This window comes from Panthera tigris, chromosome F3 (assembly GCF_018350195.1).
Source record: "Panthera tigris isolate Pti1 chromosome F3, P.tigris_Pti1_mat1.1, whole genome shotgun sequence".
In the NCBI taxonomy this organism is placed as follows: Eukaryota; Metazoa; Chordata; class Mammalia; order Carnivora; family Felidae; genus Panthera; species Panthera tigris.
In genome coordinates this window covers 21186755-21203848 of record NC_056678.1, presented here as the reverse complement: position 1 = coordinate 21203848, position 17094 = coordinate 21186755, and the positions used below count along the sequence as shown (strand labels likewise).

At 39.5% G+C, this 17094-nt stretch overlaps 1 protein-coding gene across 2 annotated transcripts in view; it reads right to left on the bottom strand.

Moving 5' to 3' along the window:
• Nucleotides 1-5519: 5519 nt before the first annotated feature.
• The window catches only part of SOAT1 (sterol O-acyltransferase 1), a 78447-nt gene continuing 66872 nt past the window's right edge, over nucleotides 5520-17094 (bottom strand). For both annotated transcript variants that reach the window (XM_042975794.1, XM_042975795.1), the window contains 4 exons: nucleotides 16255-16353; nucleotides 14794-14929; nucleotides 7346-7491; nucleotides 5520-6109 (listed from right to left, as the gene is read on the bottom strand). In XM_042975794.1, coding sequence (XP_042831728.1) covers nucleotides 6053-6109; nucleotides 7346-7491; nucleotides 14794-14929; nucleotides 16255-16353 — 438 coding nt within the window. In that variant the 3' untranslated portion in view covers nucleotides 5520-6052. The remainder of the gene's footprint in view (nucleotides 6110-7345; nucleotides 7492-14793; nucleotides 14930-16254; nucleotides 16354-17094) is intronic.

Genomic DNA, 17094 nt, shown 5'->3' with positions numbered 1-17094 from the left:
GCTCAGAACATGACAGATTTAAAGCACAAGCTGGACAGGTGGAGACCCAGGAAGGACGCTGCCGCACCGGCCAAACGGCAGAGTGCTGGCTGGCTGGGGCCTGAGCTCTCTCCTCTCACCCAAGAGTTGGCACATTCGCACACGGGAATTCGAATTGTATCCCTAATCGACTGGACGCACAGACTTCCTCCTGTTTCAGCATTATTTAAAACAATGAGAAAAGTACATCTGCCACTTTGTTAAAACATGACCACCACGAAGCACAGTGGAGTCTCTGCCAGCTTGAAAGCACGCCACCGGGACGGGCATCCTGACAGCGGAAATGGGAATGCAAAGTTGTAATGTAGAAGCAAGAAGAAAGCATTTAGAAAGAAGGAATACAGAAGAGGCAATCTGGAATTAAAAAAACAAAAACAAAAACAAAAAAAACATTACTTCTGAGATTAACCCTTTCTTTTTCTCAAGTCCAAATTAGCTACTTAAAAGTCTTGATGGTTTATGGGGTCGCCTGGGTGGCTCAGTCAGTTTAGCATCCAACTCTTGATTTCAGCTCAGGTCATGATCTCAGGGTCATGAGATCGAGCCCCGTGCTTTGGGCTCTGTGCTGGGCGTGGAACCTGTTAGTTCTCTCTCTCTCTCTCTCTCTCCCTCTGCTCCTCCCCCGCTTGCACGCGCTCTCTCTCAAAAAAAAAAAGTCTTTATGCTATACGCACACAAAAAATGGAAACTTTATTGAGAACTTTGTAGATTATATAGATTGTACAGCATTCCTACTAATGTAAAGCCGATCAATTTTATCATTCTTGATGTTCAAACAGAGCATTAAGTTATGGTGAGAAGATCATTGGGGGGTGGCAAGCCGGAAGGCCTTTATTCTCCCTATTTCAACCAGAGTTGAAGCCGTGTTTTACCTCCTTCATAAACTGGGTTCCAACATTCTATTACCTGATATACCGGATAGAAACTTTAGTGATGCTAGAAACTACTCAAATGCTTATGTAAGCTTTACTAATAATACTCATTTTATTCCTCAAAACCTTTATGTCCCAGTTTCTTCGGTTTCTGAGCCATAAACGTAAAGCCTGGAGATAAGATATGTAAAGCAATGTCTAAGGCCTTTCTCGGATAGTATATACGCATACATATATAAACTGTCTTATATAAACTACATAAGTCACAAAGTTTTGCACAAGATTAGTAAGCAAGCCCGTTACACATTAACAAAAGTATGAACTATGTCTTCCATTAAGAATTTTGCCTTCCAAGACGATAAGCATTCTTTACACTGGCAAAAGTAAGGCCTCATTAATTGCCTTCCTCTCCATAAATTCTAAAATTTAACTATAAAATATACACATTAGTTCTAACACTTGACTTAAATACCTAGGTAAAAGCGGACATACTTTTCTTTTTAGCAGCTTACCCCTATGCTAAACAAGATAAAGATGAAAGTAATTTTGGAGGCGGAAACATGAGTGCCACTCAATCTTGTTCAATTCTTGTCGGTTCCATTTTGGGAGAGCTTATAAATCAGTCAAGGTATGATGGGGACTGACATCATCTCGAGTCTGTTTGAGAGCACATATTCTCGGGAGTGTGCAGCATTTGAAACATTCACATTTTTAAAAGATTCCAACAAGATAATAAGGATTCAGATTTAGACTTTACGGAGGGTAAGAGGATAACGAGGCCCTTTTTTGGCCAGAACTAGTGCTCTGCAACAAACCTATGAGGTAGTTATCACCCCCATTTATAGATGAGGAAAACTGTGGCTCTGATAAATGAAGCAACTGTGCCCACTGTCCTGCCGCTAGTAAGCATGGGGTTGTCTGCATCAAATGCCTGTGCACGCTTTTTTGCTGCACCCGTGATGCTCTGACTGGGTATTCTGGGTAGGAGAGAACAGGTGTACCAAAGAACAGGGCTCCAGCCAGCCATCCCAATCTCAACCAGAAGCAGCTATATTTTATCTGTTTTGCATGCTGGGCTTATGTGTAACAATTTACTTTTTTTAATGGTTCCATAATTAAAACAAATGCTACATCAGGCCTCTGGTTACCACAGTTGTAGTAGTTTATCTTCGTTATTTTTCGCCATACAAAACAATAAACTTTACGCAAAATTACCTGTGGCCACACAAAGCAAACCTATCTTTTTGCATAAAGGGCCTCAACGATTCATAAATTATATCTTTTTAGGCTACATGGCCCACATGACCAATCTTTAAATACACACTGTTCTGTTAGGCTTTCTTTTTTTTTTTTTTAATTTTTTTTTTTTTAACGTTTATTTATTTTTGAGACAGAGAGAGACAGAGCATGAACGGGGGAGGGGCAGAGAGAGAGGGAGGCACAGAATCGGAAGCAGGCTCCAGGCTCTGAGCCATCAGCCCAGAGCCTGACGCGGGGCTCGAACTCACGGACCGCGAGATCGTGACCTGAGCTGAAGTCGGACGCTTAACCGACTGAGCCACCCAGGCGCCCCTGTTAGGCTTTCTACAAAGACTTCAGGATTCCATTTTTCAGGCAAGTGGAATTTTAAAATTCAATGAAAACTGCCTATCCTAAATGAATTACTTGTGCAACATAATGTGTTTGCAATTACAGAGTATTTACACCCTACACCTTATTAACCTGCCAATGTCACCTATTTTACCCTACAACTAAAAGGAAAACAACATTTTCCCCACTCCTTATGCTTCCAAAAGCAAAAAGTAGTTACTGTCATGTTGGGTTTTTTTTCCCTTTCTTCAGCTTCAAATGCAAATTCATCATTGGGGCTCACCTCTAATAACTACAGTATTTCCTGCCTCGGGCTTTGCAATAGAAGCCTGACAAAATAGCGTCTGCTTAGGCAATAATTTAGGGTTTATCTTATTTGTGATTGCTATTATGACTACCATAGCTAAAAGGTATACTTTTATGGTCTTCTTTAAATTTTATGCATTTGAATGTTTTTTACGCTAATTTTTCCCAGTAAAGTCCACTATCAAACAAATAAAAATAGTAGTTACTGAAAGGTCACAAGCAGCCTCAGTGTTCTGATTAAATTCTAACATAAAGCAAGCAACTTTATTTAGGCAATTGCAGGAGATTAATCCACCAAAAACAAACAAAACCCATTTTCCTTCACTATCCAGAACTGAAAATGAAAGCATCTAACAGATATATGACAAAGGTTGAGATTTAGCTGTTGTTTTGGGAAAAAAACACAAAAATGGCTGCTATCATTAATACGTCTCACAGGAAGAGGAGCGGCGCCTGGGGGGCCTCGGCAGGTTTAGCATCAGACTCGATTATTTCAGCCCAGGTCATGACCTCAGTTTGTGAGATCAAACCCCCTCCAGACATTGAGCCTTGTATTGGGCTCCACGCTGACAGGGCAGAGCCTGCTTGGGATTCTCTCTCCCTCTCCCTCTGCCCCTCCCCAACTCATGCATGCACACACCCTCTCTGCTCTCTCAAAGTAAATAAACAAACTTAAAATACTTCTTACAGGAACAAAATTTGAAACTCTTTCCTGTTCATAAGGAAAAAAGTATTGTCCTGTAACTAACTTTGACCCCTATTAGCAAGAGGAAAAATCAATAAACCATCCTAAAACATATAGAGGTTTTAATTTATTTAGGAGTGTAAGTAGTGTTTTGTTTTGTTTTTTAACATTTACTTATTCATTTTGAGAGACAGCGACACAGCAAGAGAGTGCACACACGAGTGGGAGCCAGGGGCAGAGAGAGAGAGAGAGAGAGGGAGAGAGAATCCGAAGCAGGCTCCATGCTGTCAGTGCAGAGCCCCACGCGGGGCTCGATCTCACAAACTGTGGGATCATGACATGAGCCGAAATCAAGAGCCAGACACTCAACTGACTGAGCCACCCAGGCACCACAGTAGTGATTTAAAGAAAAAGACTTTTGCTGAAAGCAGCTAGCAGGAAGGCCACAGCTACCAAACTAGTTTCTCTCACGGAAAGCAGCTATTTTTTAAGTGTTTGTGAAAATTTCTTAGAGCATTCTTATCATTCTAGAGTCTTTAGTTTTAAGCATATTATTTGTTGTCACATCCAAGTCTTTGGGCAGAAAAACAAAATCACCAATAAAAGGAAGAGGAGAGCTTAAAAAAAAAACAGCACTGGTCAGTCCAACAAATACAGTATTCAGAATCAGTACAAAGCAACAAAGTCCTCGTCAATGAGAGTGTAACATCCACAGCACTTAACAGAAATACAGATCTAAGAATTCCATGGTCTCAGAGATCTACCACTCCTTAAGTAGATGACTTATGCATAAATAAGTCTTAGATCAATCTGGTTTTCTTAACTCCCTCGTCATATTAAAAACAGAGTTATCAACTCAAGTGATTGACTCATTTTAATTTTTAATAAAAATGCCAGAAAGTACAAGCTATATTAAAGCAATCTGTGGAGGTTATGGCTCCATTACAATTACCAGACCACTGTATAGACAATTACCGCTTGGGAACATGGGAGTTACTTTTTAAAAAATAACCTCCTTTCACATGCACTTTTGTCTGTTAAAAAGCTAGATTTGGTGTTTGGGAATGGCCTGAACTCATATGGATCAAAGGTATTGGAATAAAATTGGTAATGAGGCTGGATACTTGTGGTACAAATTCAGGTGTGTTTACTAACAAAGTCTATTTACCTTCTTATGAGACTCAAGCAGACTTTAAAACAATTCCAAAAAGATGTCCCAAAACTTTTTGGATGGAAGTAGGGCTGTTATAATAGCAAGATAACTTCTCAAGGTGGCTACTCCAAGTAAGAATCCTCTTTTGGGTAATCCTTCGGTCTCACTTCACTGAGTGGAAACTTCAACTACATTTTCGCGGGTATCCCGTTCAGTGCTTGGTCTTTACAAACATAATCACACCTCATACGTATGAACAAAACAATTCCTGCACACCACACTTTATCAGCAATGGGCATCTTATAACACGGAAACATCACATAATAGAGTACCTTTTCTTCAAAATGATCACATATTAATTTGTTTCACCTAAAGCGTACTACCATTAAAAATGCCATAATTGAGCAATGCAGAAGCCAGCTTCTGGATCTTTAAAAATCACTTTAATATTAATGGAGGTGATTAATACTTATATGTCACAGACTTATTAGTGTGCAAAATGTTTCAAGTCAGTATTTATTAAACAATAAGTATACCAAAGGGTACTTCTAAATAACTTCCAAAAAGTTATTACCTTAAAATTTAAACAAAGCAGTTACCTTCCACATAAATTCCATGATAAAATAATTTAAACACACGATTGATGCAGCAAGTCTTTAAAAATTGCTTTGGAAACTGTACAAGGAAGCGTTTTTCTTTGTCCTGTGTCACTTCTTTCTTTTTCCCTTCCTACTTCTGTCCCCCTCAGTTTATAATATTTCGGATGTAAACTCAGGAATTCAAAATGAACGGTATAATTTTGCTTCACAGAAATTATGACCTACACCTTATAGAGAAACAAGGCAAAAACTGAATAGAACTGTACTTCTTTCCAAAAAAAAAAAAAAAAAAATACAACTAAGATGTATAACAAGATTATCTTTGGAAACTAGTTATTTCCCCTCTACTAAAAACAGCAAGATGTTCCACATTATTTTTTCTTTCCCAAGTACACAGTTAATTAGCATACATTCCAACAGTGTGCATGAAAAAATTTCTAAGCCTAAAATATTTAAATGATTTCTTCGTGTTTTAGCTAATTCAGTGGCCAAGAAAACATATTTAGTCATGATGTTTAAATGGAGTCAAAAAACAAAAAGCCAACAAAAATCTGTCATTATGTCAGCTATAAGTCTCCCTTCTCCCACAAAGGTAGGGGGAAAAAAAAAAAGTACTGCTTCAAGTACACAAGATTCCAGTAAACTTCCAACATCTCAGCTGACCTAGGAATGGAGTAAGCCATCTGTAAAGCCTGGAGTGGTCCAAATAGCACAGATAACTTCAGTAACAGCTGGAAACAGATGCTGGCCCCAAATCAGGCAGAAATCCCATCTTCAGTGTCAAGGAATGAAACGGGAGTCCAAGCTTCTAAAACACGTACCGGCAAGTCCAGGAACGCGGACGGATATAATCCAGAAATGTGGGCTTCGATGGGGAAAAAAGAAGGGAAGAGTGGCTTATTTGCAGGCACTGTGAGCACGAGGTGTCAGGGTAGATAGGGGTGTTAATGCTACACACCGCACAGTTTTACAATGCCTCCCAGCACTTCCGTAACCTCTAAGCTGTAAGCAGCTCACTAATTCAAAAGATTTTTATCTGCAATACAGATTATACCGATTTACAAGTTTTACACAAAGCTTCTGACCAAATTCCAAACAGGCACTACCTCTTTCCTGTATCTTGCATTTTATCTTAGCACAGGCCTACTTTTGGTGGTCTAAAATCTAAATGGTGGTAGGGTGAGGATGATGAAATATATACACAAATTACTATAATATGAGGTTTGAAATGACTAAATTATCTAAATGAGAACAGATGAAGCACCGTGAAAGGTCAGAAATGGGAAAAGACTGGAGCAAGAATCTGAAAAAGCTGGAAGATGTTGCATCCAAACCGGATTTGAAAAGAAAATCTGACAGGTGGATTTGGAGTGCAGAGAGTACCATAACCAGAGACAGCCCAAAGCAGTTAGTTCAGATGTAAAAAGGGGGTTAACAGGAAATAAGGAGGGAGCATTGGGGCAGCATAACAAAAACAAGGCCGTAGGAGAAGCTTTGGGAGAGAAGCTGATTAACTGGACTCTAGGCAACTTCAGTCATAGGTCCCCGTGAGAGATACTCAAGTAGATAGATCAAGGAGGCACCATTAAATATTCGGGAGTTCTCCATACGCAACTAAAAGTGAAGGCTCTAAAAATGAGAATCGTACATAATTACAAACAACAACAACAAAATCAAGGGAAAAGGGATCCTAGGCATATGAGTGTAGCTGGACTTTTTCACAAACAGTTCACTATTCTGGGATGACGTGGTGGCAGGAGGGGCACACGTGCCATTGAGAAGACTCTGCAGAACACCACATTTTCAGGACGAAAATTTTCAGGAAGAAAATCTGAAAACACTACAGAAAAAGCAGTGAAAGGGGGAGAAAAAAGGAGAGAGAGAACCGAAAACTAGGAGTGCTCAGTGTAAACAAAACCAGAGAAAAGAAAAATTTCAAAGAGTGTGCAGTAAGATCAAACAATAAGCTAACCCTTTTACCTCCCTCCCCTTAACATTAATCTGGCATCATCTCCACTACTCTTCTTAATATTGCCCACGAACCCTCACAACCAGGGGGCGAAAACATTGCTTTTCCGCTCCAGCCTGAATGAGGACTCACATTTTTCAGAGGACAGTGCTGACGTGCATACCACTCTTGGGAATAAAAGCACAGGATGACTCCGTTGCCCGCGAAAAGGGAAGTCCACACCATAACATTCCAAAATGGCCTTTTCCGACTATCATTGACAATGAAGTTGAAAGCCACTGAAGTCAGAAAGATGATAAAAAATGTAACAGTCTGTCAGGAAATAAGTGGCTTCAGATATATGCTCTGATCATCATCACAATGAGCATCAACTGTGGGTATTCAGGTTTATTTATTTATACAGGTATACAGGTCTTATAAGTGAAAATGAAACTTCAGAGTTAAAATTTATCAGTGATTAATTGGAAATAAAATAATATTCAGGACAGGTGAAAATATATTTCATGGACTCATTCATATTTAACCTTGTCCCTCCACCCACCCACCCAAAAAAGGGTCCATGTTTTTCAGGGAGAGAACACTGAATTGTTTAAAGTTTTCATGACCTCCCAAATTACTGTTGTCATTAGTCTTCAAGGCTCTTTATGTCCATTTCTCTACTTCAAATTTAAGCACCCTGCAACAGTGTGTGTTTAAATTACTCAAAATCAATGTTGTAAGCATCTCACAAACACTGCCTCGAAATGGTATTAACTAACATCTGGTTTTCTAGACTGCCTTATAGATTTTTTTCTTTTTTAATTAATTTATTTAAATTTAAGTCAGTTAACATACAGTGTAGTACTGGTTTCAGGAGAAGAGCCCAATGATTTATCACTTACATATAACATGCAGTGCTCATCCCAGCAAGTGCTCTCCTTAATGCCCATCACCCATTTAGGCCATCTCTCCACCCAACACCCTCCAGCAACCCTCTTTCTTCTCTGTAGTTAAGAGTTTCTTATGGTTTGCCTCTCTCTGTTTTTATCTTATTTTTCCTTCCCCTCCTCTATGTCCATGTTGTGTTTCTTAAATTCCACAAGTGAAATCAATGATATTTATCTTCCTATGACAGACTTTTTGCCTAGAATACACTCTAGTTCCACTCATGTTGTTGCAAATGGCAAGATTTCATTCTTTTTGATCGCTAAGTAATATTCCATTGTATATGTAAACCATGTCTTCTTTATCCATCTATCAGTCAATGGACATCTGGGCTTTTTCCATAATTGGCTACTGTTAATAGCGCTACTATAAACACTGGAGTGTATGTGCCCCCTTTGAATCACCATTTTTGTATCCTTTGGATAAATACATAGTAGCGCAATTGCTGGCTGGTAGGGTAGTTCTATTTTTAATTTTTTGAGGAACCTTCATACTGTTTTCCAGAGTAGCTGCACCAGTTTGCATTCCCACCAACACTACAAAAGGGTTCCCCTTTCTCTGCATCCTCACCAACATCTGCTGTTTCCTCAGTTATTTTAGCCATTCTGACAGGTGTAAGGTGGTATCTTACTGTGGTTTTGATTTGTATTTCTCTGATGAGGAGTGATGTTGAACATCTTTTCATGTGTCAGCCATCTGGATGTCTTCTTTAGAAAAGTGTCTATTCATGTCTTTTGCCCATTTCTTCATCAGATTATTTCTTTTCTAGGTGTTGAGTTTGATAAGCTCTTTATAGATTTTGGATAGTAACCCTTTATCTGATACATCATTTGCAAATATCCTCTCCCATTTCATCAGTTGACTCTGGGGTTGCTGATTGTTTCCTTCACTGTGCAGACGCTTTTTATCTTGATGAGGTCCCAATAGTTCATTTTTGCTTTTGTTTTCTTGCCTCCAGAGAAACGTCTAGTAAGAAGCTGCTGAGGCTGAGGTCAAAGAGGTTACTGCCTGATTTCTCCTCTAGGATTTTGATGGTTTCCTGTCTCACATTTACGTCTTTCATCCATTTTGAATTTAATTTTGTATATGGTGTAAGAAAGTGATCCAGTTTCATTCTTCTGCATGTCACTGTCCAGTTTTCCCAGCACCATTTGCTGAAGAGACCATCTTTTTTCCATCGGACACTCTTTCCTGCTTTGTTGAAGATCAGTACACCATAGATTTGTGGGTCCATTTCTGGGTCCCTATTCTATTCCATTGATCTATGTGTTTGTTTCTGTGCTAGTACCATACTGTTTTGATGATTACAGCTTTACAATAAAGCTTGAAGGCCAAAATTTTGATGCCTCCAGCTTTGGTTTTCTTTTACAACATTAGATTATTCAGGGTCTTTTCTGGTTCCATACAAATTTTACAATTGTTTGTACTAGCTCTGTGAAGAGTGCTGGTGTTACTTTGATAGTGATTACATTGAATGTACATTGCTTTGGGTGGTACAGACATTTTAACAATATTTATTCATCCAATCCATGAGCGTGGAATGTTTTTCCATTTCTTTGTGTCTTCCTTAATTTCTTCCATAAGCTTTCTATAGTTTTCAGCATACAGATCATTTATCTCTTTGGTTATTTATCTCTAGGTATCTTATGGTTTTTGGCACAAATGTAAATGGGATAGACTCCTTGATTTCTCTTTCTGCTGCTTTATTATTTGGGTATAGAAATGCAACCAATTTCTCTACGCTGATTTTATATCCTGCAACTTTGCTGAATTCATATATCAGTTCTAACGGTTTTTTGGTGGGGTGTTTCAGGTTTTCCATGTAGAGTATCACGTCATCTGCAAAATGTAAAAGTTTGACTTCTTCGTTGCCAATCTGGATGCCTTTTATCTTTTTGTTATCTGATTGCTGATGCTAGGACTTCCAGTACATAACAGTGGTGAGAGTGGACATCACTGTTGTGTTCCTGATCTTAGGGGAAAGTTCTGTCTTTCCCCATAGAAGGTGATATTGGCTGTGGGATCTTCATAAATGGTCTTTAAGATGTTGAGGTAAGTTCCTTGTATCCTTACTTTCTTGGGGGTTTTCATCAAGAAGAGATGCTGTACTTTGTCAAATACTTTTTCTGCATCTATGGAGATGATCATAGGGTTCTTATCCTTTCTTCTATTAATGTGGTATATCATATTGATTGATTTGCAAATATGGAACCAGCCTGCAGCCCAGGAATAAATCCCACTTGATCATGGTGAATAATCCTTTTAATGTACTGTTGAATTTGATTTGCTAGTATCTTGATGAAAATTTTTGTATCCATGTTCATCAGGGATACTGGCCTTTTAATTCCCCTTTTTAGTGGGGTCTTTACCTGGTTTTGGAATAAAAGTAATGCTGGCTTCATCGAATGAGTTTGGAAGCTTTCCCTCCATTTCTATTTTTTGAAACAGTTTGAGAAGAATAGTTATTAACTCTGCTTTAAGTGTCTGGTAGAGTTCCCCTGGGAAGCCATCTGGCCAAGGACTCTTATTTGTTGGGAGATTTTTGATAAATGATTCAATTTCTTTGTTGGTTATAGGCCTGCTCAAATTTTCTATTTCTTCCTGTTTCAGTTTTGGTAGTGTGTGGGTTTCTAGGAATTTGTCCATTTCTTCCAGATTGCCCAGTGTGTTGGTATATAATTTTTCATAGTATTCTCTTATAATTGCTTGTATTTCTGTGCTGTTGGTTGTGATTTTTCCTCTGTCATTCATGATTTTACCTATTTGGGTCCTTTCTCATTCTTTTTGGTAAGTCTGGCTAGGGGGTTACCAATTTTGTTTATTCTTTCAAAGAACCAGCATTTAGTTTCATTGATCTGTTAGTTTTTCTGTATCATTTATTTCTGCTCTAGTCTTTATTATGTCCCTTCTTCTGCTGGCTTTAGGCTTTATTTGCTGCTCCTTTTCCAGCTCCTTTTGGTATAAGGTTAGGTTGTGTACTTGTGACCTTCCCTGCCTCTTGAGATAGGCCTGAATTGCCATGTACTTTCCTCTTCTGACTGCTTTGCTGTAACCCAAAGGGTTTGGACTGTCATGTTTTCATTTTAAACAGCTTCCATGTTTTTTTGTTTTTTTCTTATTTCTTAATTTCCTGGTTAACTCATTCTTTAACTTCCATGTATTTGAAAGTTTTCCAAATTTTTTCTTGTGGTTTACTTGCATGGTATGATACAGATTTTTTTCTACCTGTTGAGAGCTGATTTGTGACCCAGTATGTGATCTATTCCAGAAAATGTTCCATGTGCACTCAAGAAGAATGTATGTTCTGCTGCTTTAGGATGAAATGTTCTGAATATATGTGTTAAGTCCAACCCATCCAGTGAGTCACTCAAAGCCACTGTTGATTTTCTGTCCATTGTTAGATCATCTGTCCATTGCTACTAGTGGGATATTAATGTCCCCTACTATAATGGCATTATTATCAATGAGTTTATGTTGTTATTAATTGATTTATATATTTGGGTGCTCCCACATTGTAAGTGTTGTTACAGTTGTTAGATTTTCTTGATGGATAGACCCACTATGATATAATGCCCTTCTTCATCTTGTTACAGTCTATGCTTTAAAATAGTTTGTCTGATATAAATATGGCTCTTCCGGCTTTCTTTTGACCTCCATTAGCATAACAGATGGTTTGCCATCCCCTCACTTTCAATCTGCAGGTGTCTTTAGGTCTAAAATGCTCTCTTGTAGGCAGAATACAGATGGATCTTGTTTTTTAATTCATTCTGATACCCTATGTCTTTTGGTTGGAGCATTTAGTCCATTTACATTCCAGGTAATTATTGAAAGATAGAGGAGTTTAGTGCTATTGTGTTATGTGTAGAGTTGGGTGTTTCTGGTGACATTCTCTGGTCCTTTGTAGTCTTTGTTGCTTTGGTCTTTTTTTCCTCCACTCAGACCCCCTTTAAATTTCTTGCAGGGTGGTTTAGTGGTCATGAACTCTTAGTTTTTGTCTGGGAAAGCTTTTCTTTTTAAGTTTATTTATTTTTAATGAGAGAGGGGTAGGGAGGGGCAGAGAGTGAGAGAGAATCCCAGTCAGGATCCGTACCGTCAACACAGAGCCCGAAGCAGGGCTTGAAGTCGGACGCTTAACTGAGCCAGCCACCCAGGTGTCCTGGTCTGGGAAACTCTTCATCTCTCCTTCTATTCTGAATGACAGTCTTGCTGGATAAAGCATTCCCGGCTGCAGATTTTTTCCCATTCAGCACATTGAATATTTCCTGCGAATCACTTCTGGTCTGCCAAGTTTCAGTGAACAGGTCTACTACTAACCTTAGGTGTCTAGCCTTGTAGATTAAGGACCTTTTGTCCCTAGCTGCTTTCAGAATTCTCTCTTTATCTTTGTATTATGCAAGTTTCGCTATATGTCATGGTGTTGGCCTGTTTGTGTTGACTTCGGTGGGAGTTCTCTTGCCTCTTGGACTTGGATGCCTGTTTCCTTCCCCAGATCAGGGAAGTTCTCAGCTATAATTTGTTCAAATAAACCTTCTGCCCCTCTTTCCCACTCTTCTTCTGGGACTTTATGATATAGATATTGTTCCGTTTCATGGGATCATTGGGTTTCCTAAGTCTTCCCTTGTGATCTAACACTTTCCTTTCCCTTTTCCAGCTTCATTATTTTCTACAATTTTACCTTCTATATCACCTATTCTCTCCTCTGCTTCTTCAATCCTCGTTTTCACTGTATCCAGTTTGTTTTGCATCTTAGTTATAGGATCTTTTATTTCAGCCTGATTAGTTCTTAGGTCTTTGATCTCTGCAGCAAGGGTTCTCTGGTGTCTTCCAGGCTTTTTTCAAGACTAGCTAGTAGACTTACGACTCTTGTTTTCAATTCTTGTTCAGATATATTGTTTTTGTCTATTTTGAGTAAGTCCCTACCCATGATTTCTTCTTGACCTTTCCTTTGGGGAGAATTCCTCTGTCTTGTCACTTTGGCTAAGTTTCTGTCTTCTGTGTGTTTTAAAATCTTGTTACATTTCCTAGACCTGAGAGCAATGCTGTTAAAAAGGGGCTGTACACTGTCTGGGGCCTGGCACTCGAGGAAGTGTTTCTGGTATATGGTGTGCACCCTGCTGTTGCATTCTGGCTGCTCTTTCCCACTGGTCAGTCCTCTGCAGAGCTCCTCCTTGTCTGCAGTGAGGGAGTGTTTGGACCTTTAACTAGCTGTGTTTTGATTTGTTTGTTGGAGTAACCCTGGAAAACAGGAGGAGAGAGGGAAAGCCTGATCCCCCCACCCACCACCAAAAAGGAAAAAAAAAAAAGGAAACAAAAGGGAACAATAACAACAAAAAAACTCTCAAACAGAGAATCAAAAAACTATACGGCTGATTCCAAACAAAAAGGGGAAAAAAAAGAAAAAGAAGAAAAAATAAAAAAGCCCCTTCCAAAACAAAGAGAAAAGAAAATGAAAAAAACAAACAAGAAACTATAAGCCTGGTTCCAAAAGAAAAAAAGAAAAAAGAATTGCAGGTGTCATTGTCAAGCACTCGATTTTCAGTGCACTTGGTGCATGCTGGGTGCTGGCTGTGCTGGTCTGGAGGAGAGGCCAGTTGCGGTTGAGTTGGGTCAGCCAGTCTTGCTCCAGTAAATAAGCAGTTGCCAGGCACGAAAGGGCGGGGTTTGGTGTAAGGAAGTCCTGCCTCCACTGGGGGCAGCTGTGTTGTTCTCTGAAGTCCCACAGTGTTGATGTTGCGGGGGGGGGGGGAATGGTGCCATCCCAATCTCTCAACCCTGGACCGGGGATCTCATACCTCTTGGTATTCAGGCAGCCCTCACCGAATAGCGAGGGCAGTCAGCTTGCCCTGTGCTACAACTATCCTGCACCTTCTCCTTGCAGACAGCTGGGATCCAAAACCCAGCGTCTAAAAGGACCCAGCATCATACAGATCCGCTCCCCTCCTCTGGGGTAGAGCCTCTCTACCTTCATGATGAAAGGCCTTTGGCTGGCACCTACTGGGTCTTTTGTCCTTGGGGAGGCAAGAAACCCTCTTCCAAGAGTACTCCAGGAAGGAGAATGTTCCCTCCCAATGCGCCCCAGAGATCTCTACACCACTCTATACACTCCAGGACCAACTCCCTCCTCCCCAGGAGCGCACGCCAACAGCTCCAATCCAGAGAAGGTTGCACACTTCCAAAACCTCAAGAGTTTGAGCTCGGAATGCAGTTTGCAAACAAACACAAAAACAGAACTAGACACTCGGTGCTTCTCGCTCCCCAGTCCATGGTCCAGAGAACTTTTCCTCTTGTGCTAACCCAGTGCCACACTTCCTAAATCCCTCTCTCTTTCTCTCTCTCCCTTTTGTCTCTTCACAGAAAGGGTTCCCTCCCTTCCATGGCATTGCCATTTTCCTCTCCCCTAATTCACTTCCACTCGCCTAGTATCTGCCAAGCTCTCTTCCTCCAACTGTGGAGATTCTTCCGCCACTCCGCAGATCAATTTCCCGGGTGTTTCAAGTGATCTGACCTCAATACTAGCTATGTTTGAGGGATGAGGAAAGCCCAGGGATCCCCCTACTTCTCCACCATCTTAACTCCTTGCCTCTATGCTGCCTTGTATTTTCTCAATTTCTCTTTTACCTTGATACTCGGTACTCACAGCGTGCCAAGATACTTACTTCCAAAGAACATGAAGAGCACGAAAAGCACTGGATAGAAAAAGTTCAAGCAAACAGCCAAGGCATATTCATGCACTACAGCAGACACAGCAAAGACAGCTAACATGGCAGCCCATTTGAATCTCTTTGTGAAAAACTAGGATAAAAGGAGAATAGGAAAAAGTCATTTTTTAAAAAGTAATAAGCATGAACTATACACAGCTGACCCTTGATTTTCTTATAACATTTTCTTTTCTCTAGCCTACTTTATTGTAAGAATATAGTATGTAATAAATACATATAACATGCAAAACATGTGTTAACCAACTATTTGTTACCAGTAAGGCTTCCAGCCAATAGTAGGTGATTAGTAGTTAAGTTTTGGGGGACTCAAAAAATTATATGCGAATTTTTGACTGTGTGGGAGGGTCTGCACTCTTAACCCTTGTGTTGTTCAAGAGTTAACTGTATATAAGACTTAAAATTATCACATGCTAAAGGCACCTATTTAATTATGTTGGTATTTGATTTTTCCGATCTACTCCTTGGATTAAATGAAATGTAGTGAAATAATTACAAAAAACATCTAATGCTTAAGAATCCTTATTTTAGTAAAATGAGGCATTGTCAAAGCCATTAATGTCAAAGGATCTGGGCATATTTTCAAAAACTTATTTGTAACTTCTATTTGTAATTCACTACCACAGACCACAGTTTTCATATATAGATGGACACATCACATCCAATCTCAACGTTCAGAGTAACACTGTACGATAGATAGGACAGGCATCCTCCCCATTTTCACAGGTAACTAAATTATGATTTATTTGGAAGGAAGCGACATGCCTTGTCCATAAGTGAAACTATATTTACAAATGAAAGAACACTCACTCGACTATAGCGCTATTTGCACATCATGCTATTGCTTAACCCAACAGTCACTTACTTAACAACTAAAATCTGCAATCCAGAGATACCAGCATTAATCAATCACGAGATTCAAGATTACACTTCATCAGTCTAAATAGATTCCATTCTAAAGAAGGTCTCAAAGACACATATCACCAACTGGAGATACACCAAACATAAATGTTTCCCTTTTTTTCGCAAAGAAACAAAAACAAAAACAAAAACAAAAACAAAAACAAAAACCAAGAAGCTAGATTATTTGTTGGCAATCAGATTCAAAGAAACGATCCATTACTGGTAGATGATTTCAACGTCTCCAAATGCCTCCATGCGTTCTTACTGTAACCATGTAAACTAAAACCCAAAGCAAAACCATGGTATTAGATCTAGTAATTGTACATACTAGTCTCTAAGGAGTAGTGTTCAAAGCATAAGGTTTCTTAGACATATAGACCTAAATGGCCCACAGCAAACTGAAGACAACTAAGTATAACTTCTTCCAGCGGCACAATACTAATACCTTCTGGAAAAGAATCTCCATTTTTTGAACATCAACTAAATCTTGCTGCTTACCCAAAGAAAGTCCTTGTAAGCATAGTAATACAGCCAGTCATGAACTACCACATTCCAGGTCCTGTAATAGTTAGAGTATGATGTAGAGTTCCACCAATCCTGAGGGAAAAAAAGCAAAGGTTCAGAACTACATACACACACACACACACACACACACACACACACACACACACAGAGAACCAAAGCAAAACACGCTGAACGTTCCTAAAGAGCACACACACACAACATAATATCCAGTGTGTTATAATTTGTTAGTCCATACGCTGATGTCAGAAAAAACTTAAAAGGCATTCTGGTTATTAGTGTTCAATAAGACATGAATTCTGGTTCTGAAGTCCCTAAGCTCATTTTGTCTCATTATTAAAGAAGTTACGATGGAAGATACAGAACATACAGAATTACTAAATCTAAGGTTCATCTAAACAGCAAATCCCCTTACCTTGCTAAAACACAAGGAGACAATTCTAAGGTCATGTAGACTTAGTGTGCAAACCTGAAGAAACGTCCACTGGTACCACAAGGGACAAAATTTACGTTGCACAAGGGAGTGAGACAATGGCTACCTGCAAGTCCCGGTGCGCCTTCATACATATCTTGCTCCCTACTTTCAGATCAAACCAATGGAATCAGAAAGCTACAATTTACAACCCACACTCCCAGTTTCTTTCAGAAAGGAGTGCAAGGCTTTGGGTGTTGCCAGATGAACCACGAAGAAACAAACCTCCAGAGGGCTTTAGGCAGGGTCACAGAACACTGTGAGCAACCCCGCTCCTGTGTGAAGCTTAATTCCAACTTTGCAAGTATAAGAATACTATCTTAAGCATAATTGAGGCCTTTCAA